Source organism: Manihot esculenta, chromosome 14 (genome assembly GCF_001659605.2).
Source record: "Manihot esculenta cultivar AM560-2 chromosome 14, M.esculenta_v8, whole genome shotgun sequence".
NCBI classification, from domain to species: domain Eukaryota; kingdom Viridiplantae; phylum Streptophyta; class Magnoliopsida; order Malpighiales; family Euphorbiaceae; genus Manihot; species Manihot esculenta.
In genome coordinates, this window is record NC_035174.2 from 6,833,314 (window position 1) to 6,850,810 (window position 17,497).

The 17,497-nt window shown below is 36.1% G+C and overlaps 1 protein-coding gene across 6 annotated transcripts; it reads right to left on the minus strand.

The window, feature by feature from the left end:
* Nucleotides 1-1,083: 1,083 nt before the first annotated feature.
* LOC110600465 (formin-like protein 20) lies at nt 1,084-16,355 on the minus strand. Of its 6 annotated transcripts, XM_043950306.1 has the most exons (17): nt 15,740-16,353; nt 14,486-15,189; nt 14,178-14,399; nt 11,975-14,100; nt 11,697-11,826; nt 10,275-10,346; nt 9,303-9,401; nt 9,140-9,181; nt 7,283-7,363; nt 7,118-7,168; nt 6,956-7,037; nt 5,991-6,085; nt 3,878-3,949; nt 3,655-3,771; nt 2,682-2,750; nt 2,528-2,594; nt 1,084-2,017 (listed from the first exon to the last, which is right to left on the minus strand). In XM_043950306.1, exons 1-17 carry the CDS (start codon nt 15,810-15,812, stop codon nt 1,866-1,868), a joined length of 4,254 nt encoding a protein of 1,417 aa, XP_043806241.1. In that variant the 5' UTR covers nt 15,813-16,353; the 3' UTR covers nt 1,084-1,865. The 6 variants fall into 6 exon arrangements, 3 of the variants coding, with proteins under 3 accessions (XP_043806241.1, XP_043806242.1, XP_043806243.1); XM_043950307.1 differs by lacking the exon at nt 9,140-9,181 and having other exon boundaries at nt 15,740-16,354; XR_006348463.1 differs by lacking the exons at nt 1,084-2,017; nt 2,528-2,594 and having other exon boundaries at nt 2,718-2,750; nt 3,655-3,794; nt 15,740-16,355.
* Nucleotides 16,356-17,497: the final 1,142 nt, after the last annotated feature.

Sequence of the window (17,497 nt, forward strand, 5' to 3'; positions counted from 1 at the left end):
TAGAACTATGGCTCCCACTAACAAATTAGCAACTGGGTAGAGGACATAATGACAATTGACAAATCTAGCCAACATTAAAAAAGAAGTACAAGTAAACTTTGTCTATTCCCTCAATTGGCAGTACACCCAATTCAAGCAGGCAAAGAATTTGGGAAGTATCAACTATGGAAGAATCACATTGTTGATCATGTTTACTTTGAGGAGGCGTTTTGCTAAGTTAAAATGGAAGGCAGGTTAATTACAGTGAAGTGACACCATCTTGTATAGCTTATCCTAACAAATACAATTATTATTTTATCATTAAGCTTATAAGTAAATACTGAGGTAAATTATATAAAGGACAAATAATGGGATTTTGTATGGTTGATAATCATCTCAATTTTGGATTGCGCCAAAGTTGTATAAGTGGGGAACAAGAATCACCAAACTGAAGACGTCAATCAAACTCAATAATAATCTTTAGAATCTAATCTGAAAAAATATGAATTGCATCCCTTAACTGCACGAGGGACTTGAGGGTTGGGACATGCCATCTGTACTTATCCTTAAAGAGGGGGGTCAATTACCTTGATGTAAATATGCAGATATTAAATTCCAATTAAAAAATTCAATGAAATATGAATAACAAAAGCTCATAAGAATTGCGAGAGATTCTTGTTTGTTTTGGTAAACCTTTATTATATATATGTGATATAAACAATGAAAAAAATTGCAATCACATGAACCATTCCACTCCGCTGCAAAGATTTTAATAGTAATATTTTTTTTTCCTTTTTTTTTTTTCCTTTTGCAATTTGAGTCGACTAAGTTGAAATGACACAACTATATTTGAATACTTCAAAATTTATGCTATTTTTTCCTCTTCAATTTAAATGGACAACCGCCACCATCCTTTTTTTTTTTTCCTTGAAAAATCTAGCTTCATAAATACAGTATAAAATCTTACGATTTGCATCTACTTTATTGGTATTATTCATGAGTCAGCTAGTAAAAGAAAAGGAGAAATAAACAATGAAAAAAGAAACTGATGAGCAGAGACAGAAATGGAAATATAAACCAGGTTATGTAATAACTAAAGAAAAATTGAAAGAAATAGGAAATTTCAAACTGCAACCTATATTTTGATTTTCGAATGTTACAATACAATTACACTAAAAGCAACCCGTCGTCTAATTGCTCTTATCTTAAACACGAACACCTATACAACATATTTCAGGACGGGCTAGGTCAAAATTTCAATTAGAAACAAACTAAAAAGGGGTTTAAAGAAAAAATAAAGGAAAAACGGCCCTATATGTTACAAGAAAAGAATTGAATCTAAGGTTAGAAAGGGGTTAGAGATTTGTACATGGTCTCATGGTACAGAGAAGCTTCGTCTCCACATTACTCGTACGCATCCGCTCTGGTCTGGTGCTGAAAAAATTCTGCCAAACCAAATGATAAAATCGTACAGAATTTCTTGCGTAACAATGCCATCGCCCATATCATCTTCTCAAATAAAATTCTGCACTGTACAATTTGCTACGCTGGCATATATAACCACTCTATTTGGCAAAAACATGATACGTGTAAAATCTAAATCTTGATCACCATCGCCGTCATCAGATTGAATAAGCTTTTTGCTTGCTTTAAGCTTCACAAGCCTCGAGGAATAGCTTTTTACTTGCCTGCATAACCTTGTGAGGCTTATTTCACTCTATAATGGAGAATGTTGGAGCCGAGGTCCCCAGCAGCTTTTCTTGCCGTCATTGACTAAAATAATATGCGGCGCAAGTCTGCTATGTGGCAGGAACTCTAACTGCCATGTATGGAAGCAACATATCAATTTACAGCTAGTTCACACTCAGCAATATATCAATTCACAGCTAGTTCACACTCTTCTTTGTAAGATTTGTTCCCTTTGCCTTCTCCATTTCAGCCTCCTTCGCAGCTTTCTTCTTTTCCAATTCAGCCTGTTTCAAATTTTCTTCATGTGCTTTCCGAAACAACCTCACAAAATTTAATAGAGTTGCGGTAACTGCATTGATCAATATTACAGCATTTAGGACCAAGCAAATTAAGATTCTCATTCTCTCCAACATAAATGACAAACCAGTAACAAACTAGGATAACATTAAAGAATCACAACTCTTGTTCCCTTTAATCCATTGTCCTCTTACTTCTTTTACTGTTCTTATCCCTTACATAGTTCTTTCAGTACAACTGCAGAAGCCTATCTCCAAGGAACAAGGAACTATTCTCAAAATTGGATTACATCACGATGCTCATACACTTTCCCGCTCACACTGGGAAACGTAGCTTCAAATTATCTATTCTTTGCCATTTAATCATCCTTTCACTATTCCACAAGGGGTAATTCATCTAATTTCATGAACTATGTACCACCTCATGTGGATTCAAAATACAAAATGCCTTTTACCACGGTATACACACTAGTTACTAGTATAAGCAAAGCTCAACAACTCTAACAATAACTTCAACGGACTGAATTGCGATAAAATAGATGTGTGTAATATACACAACTTACCTTGCTCAAATGGGCAACGAGCAGGATCCTCACCAAAATACAGTGCAAGTGCATCTGCATTTCTACCCTGTGCATCACAGCGTAATGATGAATGAGATCATAAAAAAGTATCAGATGTTAGCACACATTCGTTAAAGTAAAGTAGGCAAATTACCACAACAGAATATAGATTTGTCACAGATGCCACCTCTGTCTCGGCAACAGAAATGAATTCTTTCAATGTCTGAAAGTGGTATAAAAATATGTCAGTAGATAAAACTGATAACATGAAAAAAAATCTGAAGAGAATAAAATTCAATTTATATAATTTCTCCTTCTGACATATAAGGTGACATTATCAAAGGAGATCCTGAAAGGCATATTCACAATAATAGCATTTTATAGTTAAGACCAATTTTTTTAATAACCAATCAATCATATTTAAATTTGAAAGTTTCATCACATGCAGACATCAGCTAGATGCATTTAGACAGATGTATCTTCTGCAACCCAATTTGACCATTGCCTCCATCCCCCTAAATATGCAAAACAAAATTAAAAATAAGATGACAAAATAAATGGCATTATATCATCTAGGCCCTTCAACATGCTGTCACTCAAAGCATAAATCCTGGTATTGCAAGAGAATACTATTGTGTCAATAAGAAAGATACACAAATCCAAACCACAAAATTAATACATACTCATTAAAAAAAAAGAAAAAAAAGAAAAATCTACTATTTAGTCATTGTGATTTAGTGAAATTAATTACTTAATTTCACACCAAATAACCTTATCTTTCCAAACCGTTAACTATTTAGTTCCTCCGTCTATTTAAGTCGTCACGATGTCCGAAATGATTAAAATGCCATCGGTTCTGATTATTATTTGTAATTTCAAAACACAATTATTTAGTCTTTATAATTTCAGAATAATAATTATTTAGTCCCTGCAATTAACAAGAGGGACTAAATAGTTAGTACTACTTAGTATTTTTGAAAACAAAGGTAATTTCACTAAACCACAAGGGCTCAATAGTGATTTTACCAAAAAAAATAATAATCTAATTTCAATAAACAAATCCAATGTGGCACAGTACACCATTGAATCAACCTAACAAAAGTTAAAAAACAGAAATAAAACAATACCTTACGGAAAATTTCAGATACAGGACCATCATTCTCTGATGCCACCAGCTCCTGTTTCACCTTTTCTAGTCCTTTGATTATAGCTTGCATTTCTTCTGCTAAAGACTTCAATTGTATCTGCAACAAACCAAGATCTCAATCTAAGCATAATATGAAAACAGTTTTTAAGTTTAACAATTGAAAAAAAAAAAAAAAAAAAAAGAAAAGAAGAAGAGGAGCGAACCTTAGATGCAGCTTCAAGGCTAACAAGGTCCAGGTGAAAATCTAGAAGGGCAGGTGACTTGGCTGCAAGTACCTGAGAGTGATCATGAATTTGCAATTTCCCTTTAATAATTGGACCAACTAGAGGATGGAAGTAAAAAAACAACTTGGAAAGCACTAATGGCTCTCTAAAGTTTTTCAATCATAACAGTTGCAGTGAGTTACAGCAGACAAGAATTCACTTTCCTTTTCTAGTAGTTGAGCCATAATGCTTCAGTAAAGATATCAGCATCCAACACAAATACAAGCAACATTCTCAAACAAAAATTGCAGACCTCCACGTCATTAACTGTGATTAAACTCACAGGACTTCAAGTGTTTAATGGGTCAAGACAACTAAAATTAGAACAGTACATTTGAGATATCTGATAGTCCGTCTCTTCATTTTGCCATGCCTATGTACTGACACGACATGACATGAGACACAATAAGGAAAATGTGTCGACACATATTTATGTACTCAAACACTCGAGTGACAGAGATATCTAAAGATGAAGAACATAGTTAATATAGTACTACTTTCTCTCAAGATGAAGATCATGAGAGACAGAACACTGTTTTTCTTCCCAAACAGAAAAGAATAGGCCCAAGGGCTGAAAACCCCAACTTTCAAGCGGAGAAAGAAGCTGTAAAAATCTCCAAAAAAAAAATCACCTCAATTGACAGAGGATAAACAAGATTGCAATAGACAGAAACCAAATTTTCTTGACTGAGCTGAAAGTTGAAACAGACAAATAGGGAAGTTGATGGAGCACAGAGAAGCTTGTCTGTGCAATTAATAACAATATAGAGAAGAGCTGAACAAATTGGAGACTGTTGGAAATTGTCTAATATGCATAAAGCCCATCAACGAGAAGCCCATTAGCAACAGAAGTTTCTAGTAAATATGGCCAATGGTTCAAGTCACTAATTAAATTCTTTTCAAAAGATAATAAATTTAAATATTACATTTTAACCCTCCCCCTCCCCCTCCCCCTCCCCTTGAGCTAGCTTTTGGAGTGAGTTAAGCCTGACCCAAATTTAACATGGTATCAGAGCCTCCTATATGATGTTGGGCCTCTTATAAATATGTCATGCACTAATAAAAATTTTGAGCGTAGCTAGCTTTTGGAGTGAGTTAGGTCTGACCCAAATTTAACATGGTATAAGAGCTCCTATCTGATGTTGGGCCTCTTATAAATATGTCACGCACTAGTAAAAATTCTGAGCCTGGGGTGTGTTGAATTCCACATCGGTTGTGAAAAAGGGGGTAATATGCCCTTATATGGGTCAGAGTATTACCCTTATATGGGTCAGAGGCACTCCTCACCCTTGAGCTAGCCAGCTTTTGGAGTGAGTTAGACCTGATCCAAATTTAACAATAATTAAATAAATTCACATACTAAATTAATTAAAATAGAAGTTAATATTTGCAAATATTAATTTTTTTTTAATTTTCAAAAATAAATCCAGAAGTATTTAATCTTTAAATGAAAAGGTCCATTTTGAGAATTCAATTGACATTCTACTTAAAATAAATATAAAAATTAAGAAATATATCGTATTCAAGCACCTATATGGCTATATCTACGTTTAGATTCATATTTCCATTTTTTCTTTGTAGTAGGTTCACAAATCTGCCACACAGATATGTATCCATTTCTAAACTACAAGTCTGCCACACAAATATGTATCCATTTCTAACGCCCGTAACCAAGTCTGATAACATAGTTTGTGATCAATTCTAGAAGCAGTGAGAAGACGCATGTTGATGCCACCATGATGGCAACAAAGAAAAAATTTGATTGATAATGAGCATCCTCCACAACGCCACCTGAAAGCTGAAGCTTCTGAAAAATGTTCTATAAAAATATCATGCTGAAGTGATTTGGATGTCCTAATATCTCACTTTTTGAGTTTAGAAAATTAAAGCTCAATAATTCAGGAGTTGCTGAAGTCATGTTGTCACAATCACTATTTATCCTTATGTGAATATCAACCAAATTAGGACCAAGCAAACCAATACTTCGCCAGAAAACAAGATTTCAGAAGCATTTAAGAAATAAATAAATAATAACTAAATACACTAACCATACCTTGCAAAGGTAATGCATAAGTGTCATCTTGCTGTTAGAAGCACGTGTATCAGTAAGTTTTAAAAGACTGTCCAACTTGAACCCAATTGCTGAACCTGTAAAAGTCAGATGCATTTGACGCTTTATATCATTTCATAGTAATCATGGAACAACTTTCTAAATCACTTATGTGAAATAATAACAAAAAATTGTATCACCACACGGCAGGACACCAGCAAATTGCAAGAAGCATAAAAGGAACCCATGAAAAGAAAAAAGGGCTTTAATGGTTAAAGAAAAAGGTCTAAACCTCAACTTCGTCCAATTATGTTCAAATCTTTTAATTTTAACATTTAGCCTAATTTGAAAGTAAGCTATAATCGTAGCCAATGGTCAAAATTATTGATCTCTCTCAATCAGGTGCCACATCAGATCATTTAAAATCAATTTTGAATGTTATCTTCAAAAGTAGGCTAAAATTGCAAAAAGTAATATAAAATTGGAGAGGTAAAAAATGTTTGGATTTATTTGACCAATAGGCGACTTAAATAACATAACAAGCAAGTCAAATGGCAGGCATCTGTGAAAGAGAGTAGTAGAGCACGTGCCACAAGCAGTCATTCTTCAATCAAATCAAACTCTAGTCTCAAACAAAAAACTGTAACACTTTCAAGCTATGAACTGAGAGCAACGAGACACATTTAAAAAGTCAAGGGCATGCATCTAAAGATGAAACAGCGGTCCCCATGAATTCAAAGAATGCCTAACCTCACATCTTAAAAACTAAAGAAGTTTTGAGACTTTGCAAATATCTACCAGACAAAAATAGGAACAGGCACCCATGCAATAGATAACAAAAAAAATCAAGAAGTAGGTGGATACTTTCAAGTTTTAAAGATGACAGTGCTTAGAATTCAGTAGATTGAGACATAAGTATATAAACCAACAAACTGGCCCTGGCTTAAAAGTAAATGATAATCACTCACCCCTTGCAGTTCCTTGGTTCAATGTATTCCCTAAATAAAGAATCTTCTTCATAATTTCCTTTAATTTGAGAGAATTTCGAACCTAATTAAAAAAAGATAAGGCACCTGGTCAAAAGAAAAGCAATAATCTGCATAGTAAGGACTCATTGTCATATGGCATACCTCCCCACAAGCAGAGTTTACTGTGTTCAAGCTCTTTTTAAATTCTGTTATCTGAGAAAGAGGCCATAAATAAGAAATTGTGGCACCAATAATTAAAGGGAAATAATAATTTTTGAGAACTACTGATTTATAATAACAAGACTAACAATGCAGATACCGCCAAACCTGAGAGCCGAACTGAATCTTGAAAGAAAATACTCTCAATTTCGACTCAACACGAGGCACTTTCATTAGCTCCAGAAAATACTACATAAAAATATATATAAAAAAATAACATTAAAAACATTGTTTAGAAATATCAAAGAAAGTTATAATAAGGTATGTGTTCAAGTTATCCATCCCAGCACATCAACAAGCATGGGAAAGTTTCCTGAATTTATAGACAAACAAACCACAAAGAAATGCCACAAATCTAACACAGAGGTCCATTATGGTCCGTAATATGGTCAACATGCCCCAGAATATCCTCTACCACCTAAGTTCAGAATGGCATCTGTTCTAGTAATTGAAACAACTGAAGAAATGTGCTTAAGTCAGATGTCACAACAACCCCATCTCATCCTAGAGCCACCTTGTCCCTTAACTCCCGAAGCCATCCGATAGCCCTTAATCACTATCCAAGTTCAACATCCTACCTTTCTTCAATATGATATACAACTGCAACTGGCAGCAGATTATTCTGATTGTCAATCAGGAGTTCAGGACCCCATCATCAAGAAGCTACAAACACTATCATTATGAAACAAATATAGTCTAAATAATACAGATTGGGCAAGTATATTGAGAAACTGAGCATGTTTAGTGCACCACCTCTCATGAAACTGCATAAGCAATGATAGATTCATGTCCTGAGAACAACACTTCAAGCAAAAATGCCAAACTTCTATGAACCCACCTCAGATTTGTAGCCTTTTTACTAAGCAAAACATTTGCTAGCAACATGAAAAAAGAAAAAAGAAAAAAAAGAGAACAAAACTGATCAAGTAATCCTTTTCATAAATATGCTATTTTCAGTAATTTAATTTCAACATTTAATAATCCTATGACAATTTCTTAATCTTCTTCACTAGTGAAATTTCCATATTAAATTTTGTCAAGTTACTAGTATAATTAGGAATCTTTCAGAAGCTGGAGGACCAACACCTAAACTAAAATCTAGAGAAACTTCTCATTTGTAGTCATATTGGTAAAAAGTGCACTACATGCCCCTCAAAGGAATCAGGCGCAAATCTTCTCAATAAAGACAACTAGACTTAATTCTTAACAAATACACTCTATCTAGTAGAACTGTTTACTTCTAAAACCTAATGTTCTTTCAAATTCCCGCCTTCAATATACTTTTTATTGATACTGTTTATTCTCTTTGAACTGTTTTAACAACCTTAAAGGGCCAGAACAGCCAGCAAGCACAAAACTCTTGCATCTTAATACAAAGTTAATGAATCATTCCTTCACAAGAAAAGGAAGGGTTGGGGGGAGCTCATTTTCCTCTTCCCCATAGTCCATTTAATTTTGACCCTTTAGCTCTCATTACTTCTCCAGCTATTGACTTCAAAAATAATGTAAACCAAACTTTATCTTATTGCCTGCTTTGTGTGCATGTGTGTGAGCATCAGCCTTACGTTTTTATTCTTCTTGTGTATCTCTTTCCTCACTGAGGATAGAAATAGATTGTTGAAGTTAACAAATCTTAAACAAAAAGAACAAAGTCACATACAATTAACACTACACAGCATAAAAAACATCAGCATATTTACTAAATATAACAAGTATTATTCATCAGGAGAACATTAAAATAGGTCAGACATGCTATGTAACCATAAGTTGCATTATAAATGGTCAAGCTAAGATCAGAACAATTTTCAGAATAGTCATGTAGGCAAGTCTACATCTGTAAAAATATATTTCAATCTTCCGAGGAGTTCAAATAACATAGGTGCATTAGTTGCATAACACTCAATATTGCATTTCAGCTAAACAATGAACACTTAGAAATCTGGTTGATAAGAAAATTTTGCAGACCTGTTCACATTTTCCCAGGTTCTCCTTGTCACCAGTGTATCCCTGTAATTGTAAAACCATTCATGATCCAACATCTAATATTGACCTTGGGAATTAATTGCTAACAAAATGTCAAAAACACCCTTAATAGGTAATATGATGTGAAAGGGACTCAAAGCTTCACCTTAAGAAGTTCCATCTCCTCCTTAGTAGGACAGAATTTTATCAGATTTTCCACTTGATCAGCATCTAATGTTGATTCATCCATTGCCAGAACTGCAGCCTGAGAAAGTATGCAAGAGCAGGCACAAAGCAATATGTGATTTCATATAACCTTAAATTCAAAAAACATATTAAGGGAAAGAACAAGCAATCAATCAAGGTTGGATGAGAGAAGATCACTGGACACTGTAGAAGAAATATATACGAATTGATAACTAGTGACAAAAGTTGGCAAGCTTATATTTCAATTTTAAGATACCTAAAAAGCAAAAGCTATTGCGCAGGCAACCTATGCAGTATGCACAGTGAATAATAATAATAAGAAGAAGACAAGCATAGATGCAACTGAGGCATATTTTTTCTCACAGTTGAAAACATTAAGTGGAAAAGTGTATTCACTTTAGGGCTAGACTAATATTAACTTAATCAAATATGCATATCTACAAATCCCAGCCTGAGATACACTAGCTCCTGAAAAATCCTTACTGGGGTTGAATAAAATCCCTAAAGCAACAGTAAGTTTATCAAGCTCTAGTTTCACATCAGTGCCAGTCTCATTTTCCACTGCAGAAAAACTTACAATCCCCTGTACCGTAGAGGAACATAGTAAAAGACGAGTAATACACTCCAAAGGTTATAAACATGATAGCTACCATTACATCAAATCCAATTTCAATGAGTCAGAAAGGCAAGCATAGATATTCTATCAAGTACTTTAAACAGAAATAACTTAAAGGTGGTTTTTCTCTCAGTTAAAGGAGACACTTCTCTTTAATACCTACTCACCATATGCTACTATCCCATGCATGCATTTTGAGACTCAAACATTCCATATCGCAAATAAATATCAAGAAAATGTCAACAATGCGCACATACTAATAAGGAGGGAAAAACGCTCTAATCAATGCAAGAGCATTGATGATGTCTCTCTTACCATCATGTCAGGCAGTGGCATCTTAACCTTTGTGAGCATAATTTCAGTGTTGTTGGCCCTTCTCAGGTCAATCTACAATTTCACAACAATGTAATTAGTTTGTAAAACAGCATGTAAGAAATTCATTTTCAAGATATTAAAGAGTAAGATCATCACTGTGAATCTACCACAAGGACCACAGTTGAAATTTACTTTTTAAGGGAAAGGACTTGTTTGACAGAAGGCAGCAAGAAAACATGCCCACTTCAATAGAATGTTGAAAAAAAGGGTAGACGAGGAAATCTTCTACACAGACAATCTACAGAAACTATAGATATTAACATTGTAAAACCTACAATATGCAAGTAGATATAACAAAGCACATGGATACATGTGGCACACATTATATTGATATTTTATTTACATGGTCATACAGCACAATGGCAATTGATAGTTAGCTTAATCCAAGTTGAAATCCACTACATAAAAACTTTTTCCTACATTCTTCCACCCTATAGTAGTTTGGAATCAAGGTTTAGTTGCCGTTGTTGTTGTCCATATTGTACATGAGATGTTTAAAGTCAAATCCTTTCCTACAACTTCAACCCAACTCAATTTTATTACTTCCTCCAGTTCAGTACTCCCAGTTTACCACTATTTATTCGTTTGAATTCTAACTGTAATAGCAGTTAGAACTTGATGATAATTTAATAAATAACAAATAGAAACAGAGTGCTATCATACACTGCCACACCAATTTAAAGAATAAAATTTTGACATATCTTACTGGGACGACTCTTCAATATCATATGCTGGGAAAGAAATTAGTCATATTGACTATTTAACTAAACTTCAATCCCAATAATGCTTAGAGTAAACATGAACATCAAAAGGCTTAAACATGTTTTCATGCTTTTCTTTTGTATCATATTCTCTGTGCGCTGCAATTAGACTGCTAGGGTATCAGGAAGAAAATTAATCAAAAGTCTAATTAGTGATTAGACTTCCCGTGGAGTTAATTCAATAAGAAAGCAAAATTAAAAACATCAATAAAATTTCATAGTAGCTAACATGGGATCATATGCACCCCAAGAAACTTTACATGCACACTGTGTAGAACTTTTCATAGGGGAATCTGTGCAAATAGACTAAATAACTGGTGAAAAAAGCAGTCATACAGATATTCACTATATTTAAAACATAAATACCCTAAAGAGAAAAACAAATTCCAGAATCATTTGGCAAAATAGCTTGGCGAGATAGAATTGATAAAGGCTAATCAATTATCAGTGGTGCATGTCTAATCAAAGTTGAACCACTCGAATCTTCTTCACAAGAAAATTGCACCGCAAAAAAGGCAAGAAAAAGGGTGCTGAGTAAAATAGCATGCCAATGAAAAATCCTTCAAATAAAAATGGTTTAAGCGTTGAATAATTTGGATACCAGGTGAACTTTGTCAGTTTTTGATCCAGCAGATTTGTGTTTCCCTCCACCTTTTCCTCCTGAACCAGCAGGTTTAGGGACCACAGCAGAGAAAAGGGTCTCTATCTCTGACACATCAAATTCTGGAGCACTACAGCATATGAATGCACCATCAGCAATTAAGGAAGAATAATACAAAAAATAAACCACTAAGGTATATACCATAATTTTTTATATCAGGAACAGTATAGAGGTCGAAACAGATATTACTAATAAAGAAAATCAAAAAGTTACAGTACATTTGGGGCTCTCCATGTCTCTGCAGCTCCTCCCACAAACTTCCTTGCAATGCCCTTGTTACCTTGCTCCAATGAAGAGGCTTTAAGGAAGATCTTCTAGGCGCTGCACCGGCTGAAGACCTTGAAAACCCACGGCCTCTTCCAGAAGCTAGGCCCCTTGTATCAGCTATAGCTCCTTTACCACCTAATGGCGGAGGAGGAGGGGGTCCAACACCTGGTGGTCCAGGTGGAGGAGGAGGGCCAGGAACACGGCCTCCAGGAGGAGGTGGGGGAGGTGGGCCTCCTCCACGAAAAGGAGCTCCCTGCCCTGGAGGAGGTGGCGGTGGTGGCGCTCCACGTCCTAGAGGTGGCGGCGGTGGTGGAGGGGTTCCATGCCCTGGAGGTGGAGGTGGAGGTGGAGTTGGGGCTCCTCGTCCGGGAGGGGGTCCAGGAGGGGGTGGTGGAGGTGATGGGGTTCCAATTCCATGCCTAGGAGCTGGAGGTGGAGGTGGAGGTGGGGTGCCATGTCTTGGAGGAGGTGGTGGAGGTGGTGGGGATCCATGGCCTTTAGGAGGAGGTGGTGGAGGTGGTGGGGATCCATGGCCTTTAGGAGGAGGTGGTGGAGGTGGTGGGGCTCCTCGCGCTAAAGGAGGTGGTGGGGGTGGTGGTGGAGCTCCATGTGGAGGAGGAGGTGGTGGAGGTGGAGCTCCATATGTAGTAGGTGGTGGTGGTGGAGGCGGTGACTGTGGCTGTGGTCTTTGTGGGGGAGATGAATATCCTTGATTGGGAAGAGATGGTGGTGGTGGTGGTGGCGGCGGCGGAATTCCAACTTCACCAATATTTGGAACGGTTGAAACATTAACAGAATGAGGAGAATGAGAAGGATGAGGAGGAGGAGGAGGAGGAGGAGGTGGAGGGGGTGGTGGTGGAGCACCTAGAGTTGGAGCAACAAGATTTGAACTATAACTAGACTTCCAAGGAGGTGGAGGAGGTGTGGGAGGTAACACCATCCCAATATACTGCCTATTAGAGGGAGGGGGAGGGGGCGGAGAGGATGGATGATGTGAAACTATCTCCATATTGTGCCTACTAAATGAAGTTGAAGCAACGGGTGGGGGTGGGGGTGGGGGTGGGGGTGCTTTAAATGATGTCTGGGGTGGAAATGCATTGCTAGAGTGAGACGGAGGTGGAGGAGGGATTTGGGGACGCAGAGACACAACATTTGCTGGGCCAAAATGAGGTGATACAACTGCAGGGGAAGTAAGCTCGTTAGGAGCTAGATCTCCGGCTGCAACAGTGTCAGAAGTATTTACATAAGCATCCACATTAGAATCCTTTGGGGAAGTACAAAATGCAAGAGCAGGTGGTGCACTGTTATATCTGGATGGTGGATGTGCCACATGCATTGAATTGGCAAAAGGGGCTTTATTTGGGGTAACCCACCGAGGTACAGTATTTGGTCTTGTTTGTTTCCCATTAGTTCCATGAGGCTCAAGTTGTTTCGTTTTTTGTTTCACTACAGTTGTATCTGTAACAACGGGTTTTGTATTCCTAGGTGAAGGTGGCACTATCTTCTCAGGTTTTTGACTACCAACATCAACACTCAACTTTAGGTGTGGAATTGTGGCTTGTACAACCTTTGTAGTATTGTTTTCTCCATTAGCTCTATCTTCCATCGCTTTGAAATCTCCACTCACATCTTCATCCATTTCTTTTATTGCCCTGTTACTCTGTGTATTAACAGCAACAATCATCGTATCTACCTTTTTATCCCCATCATCCACAGCTATGTCTTTTACTGCTTGAATATCAGGGTAGACCTTCTCATGCATCTTGTATTTCACATCATCCACAGCTATGTCCTTCACTGCATCAACATTAAAATCCAATTTCCCATCCTCTTTGAGATTTCCATCAGCAAATGTATCCCTAAAGACTTCTTTATGTTCTATTTCAACTGTCGAGTTGTTATAGTCTGTGTGAGCATCATAATCCCCTTTTGCTTCTTGTGCATCTACCACATTGCTGAATATCTCCTCAGCCTCAAAAAATTCCTCAGGCGAAGTAGTTTCTGCCTCGTTCCCATCTTCATTTGCTATTACCGCTTCAAGATTAGGCATAACGGCATGACCATCCCCAAAATGTACCTGATACAGACATGAGTATGCATTCAACTCCAACAGCTTCAAACGAGAACTTCAATTGAAGAATAACGATGGCGTACCTCTGCCTTAAAGTCCTTTGGAAATTGTTCCTTGGTATCCCACATAGTGTCAATTTCATCGCGACAGAGCATCAAAATATTTGCCCTAATAAATGCTGTATGGAACATAACTCTAAAAATCATCTCCTCGTGAACAAGATCTTCTTCCAAATGGACGCATTCAAGAACAACATCCCCTTGCACACGGTATCGGACGTCTATTTTCACCAGCATACACTCTTCCTACAAGTGAAACTTGTAAGAATAACCAATAATGTTACCAACTCATCAGCCACTTTCAAATAATATACCTTTAGCATATGTATTACCTGGAGGTAGTGCCGAACGTTCTTTTTTGTCTTTGAAGTAGAGAACAGAAGCTTAGAAGTTCTGTTGGCTGGCTTTGAAGGATCCTGGCCATAAACTCGGACAACTGGCCTGCAGCCCTTTCCACCCTCAAACAATGGAAGGGCCCTGAGCATCAGGCAATCCAATACCAAGGGCGTATCAGATGGAGGCCAATCAGAACCAAAACTTTGTCTGGAGATGTACTGAAGATATCTTAGTTGGGAAGGTTGTGGATTTAAAGGAGATAAAAGGTGCAGAAGCTCTTTAGGAGCTTGCTTGTAGATCATTTCAAGAGTCTTCTGCTCTCCACTATACTGTTTCCGATATAACAAAAGACCTGCAAGCATGAATGCAAGCACAGGCCATCCACCTCTTTCACAATGCATTAACAACACATTTTGCTGGCCCTCCACGGACAACCAGCTTCCACTAGATCGAAGGAAGTGGTGTATCATCTCCAGCGAAAGCATAGGACACCCTTCATATTGACGAGGATAATCCATGACTGTCATGTCGTATTGAGATAATATGTCTGATATTTGGCTCCGCCTCTCCCCTTCTCTAAAGTTAAACACCATGAAGGAAGCATCAGCATAATAGTCCTGCAATTGTGCCACAATGCCACCCAAGTACACTTTGTACTCATCTTCTTCCATCACGTCAGTGGAGAAGCAACAATCAAACACTACAAATAATAGAAAGAAAGAGAAAATGAAGCAACCAGCGGTCATAAAGAAAGTGAGCATATCCATAGACACATAAAGTTCATTCTCTTAATATATGCAGTATACTCAATTCGCCATAAAGCTAATTCATTAGTCATAAAATCAAATTGTAGATACTAAATTCAGTTATTAAACTTCTGGATAACCTGACAAGTAAGAACTCCCCTAAGCTTATGTTTCCAAATCCTGCTGCAGAAAATGAGAGGAAGTACTGCAACAGGAAGAAGAAATGAAAAATGCGACAGTCTTATCAGAAAATTGTATCATTTGCATAATACAAATGTGAATACAGGGAACCAAAAGAATGTACTGCATATTTTGAAAAATGAATGCCAGACTTCAATAACTGAGCTTCTAAAAGCTAAATTGCCAAAGGAATGCTAAAACCTAATTGAGCTCCGGAAGCAATCATGCAAAATAAAATTGCAAGCAAAAACAAGTAACAACGAGATAAAACCGCATTCTGCACAGAATCTAAGAGGATACAGAAAAAAAAAATGCAAATGGTACCATAAACTCTCTCGGAGATTTCAAGAAGCCGATCCGGCGGCTTCCTGTAAAAGAAACGTCTGAACAGCGCCATCTGATGGCGCTGTTTCTCCCCCGATCGGATCCAAACCGTTGATTTATAACACCACCAAAGAGATCCAAATGGACGTCAAAATCAGAGCAGATCCCAAAAGTCTCCAACTCAACCAACAGAGACCTCAAATAGCCTCACAAATTCACCAAACATCCCCGCAACATTCAGATGACGGAACTGGTCAACAAATTGAAGAATCAGGCACAATGAGCAGGAAACTTCAGAAAAAAGAAAATCTAGTCTCCGGCAAAATTGAGCTAGAAAAAAAAAAAAAAAAAAAGAAAGAGCTAAAACACAAGAGCTATAACAAGCTGATCGAACGCGATGAAGAGAAAATTGATAATTTAGATAGGGAGAGAAGCGAATGTGTACAGAGGAAGTGACAGTAGAAGAGAAGATCAGAAATGATTACAGAATATTATGGAAGGAAATTTCTGAAATTCGCTTTATAAAAATTAGGATCAAGCAAAACCACAAGGAGAAAGAGAGAGAAGGAAGAAAAGGGAAAGAAAAGGAAAATAAAATAAAGAGAAACACAGTGGACTGAGAAAGAGAATACTCCCTAAATACCATACCGCCCCGCCCGCCCGCCCCTACATTTTTGGTCTTGGTTGGCTACCTTAGTCCATCCATGGCACCTGGTGTATTAGTGTCGTGTCGGATCTGCATGTCTCGACACGTGGCAATTATTACACACAGATTAAAGAGTTTTACTTTCCTTATATAAACACATTAAAATAAATCAACGGCTAATTTAATTAATTACATCTCGCGGGAAATTCCAGATCTGGTTCTTGCAAAGCTGGGAGAATATTGTTATTATCCCTTTGAAAAACTGTTGTCTTTCTTTTTATATTTATTTATAGTAAGAGGAATTTTAACGTTGTTCACGTGTTTAAATTATTCTTTTATAGTGTATTTCTATTATTATTATCGTATGTCTAATTATGCTGTGAAATCATTTTTTACGACACAAATGAGATTTTTTTTTTTTAATAAACTTTCACTAATATAATTAAATTTTTATTCTAAACAAACTAATGATTAAATTAATTAAAAAACCTGGATTATTAAAATTTATTTTTAAAACTTAGCTTGTAAATAATGAAATTGTCGTGTAAATTAACTGTTGTCATTTTCATGAACTTGTTTTATTTATTTTACCTAATTTAATATATTATAATTTTTCATGAGAGTTGCATTATAGTTACTGTAATATATTATTTAAAAAATGTAATAAATATTTTTAAAGCAAAAGGCTATAAAAATATGTTAATTATTTTGTTATTTTGACAAATAAGTATTTTTTTTTTTTTAAAAGAGAGTAAATGTTACACTTTTGATAGACCCACTTGATGTTATAGTTATAGTAAAAGTAGTATATTTTGAATATTATTTGACTATTTACTGCGGGAGGAAATTTTATTTTTATTCCTGCATTTTAGAATGATATCCAAATTTTTTTAAAATTATTTTTTTTATCAAATTTAAATTAAACTTTTTTATTTATGATAAAATTAGCACCTTTATGAAAATATTAAAATAATAATTATCATGATTTTTAATATCAAAATTTATTTATATTGAAAAATAACTAATATTTATTAAATAATTTATAATATTAAAAGCAAAATTAATATATTATTATTAAAAATAAAAATTACTATTTAATATTTTGTTTTTCA

Excerpts from the sequence above, each read along its gene's own strand:
- LOC110600465 (XM_043950306.1), bottom strand. The coding sequence starts at position 15,812 with ATGGCGCTGTTCAGACGTTTCTTTTACAGGAAGCCGCCGGATCGGCTT. Across the intron at positions 14,101-14,177 it reads CAAAGGACTTTAAGGCAGAG|GTACATTTTGGGGATGGTCA; the intron begins GTACGCCATCGT and ends TGTCTGTATCAG. Across the intron at positions 2,018-2,527 it reads TCGTTGCCCATTTGAGCAAG|TTACCGCAACTCTATTAAAT; the intron begins GTAAGTTGTGTA and ends TGATCAATGCAG.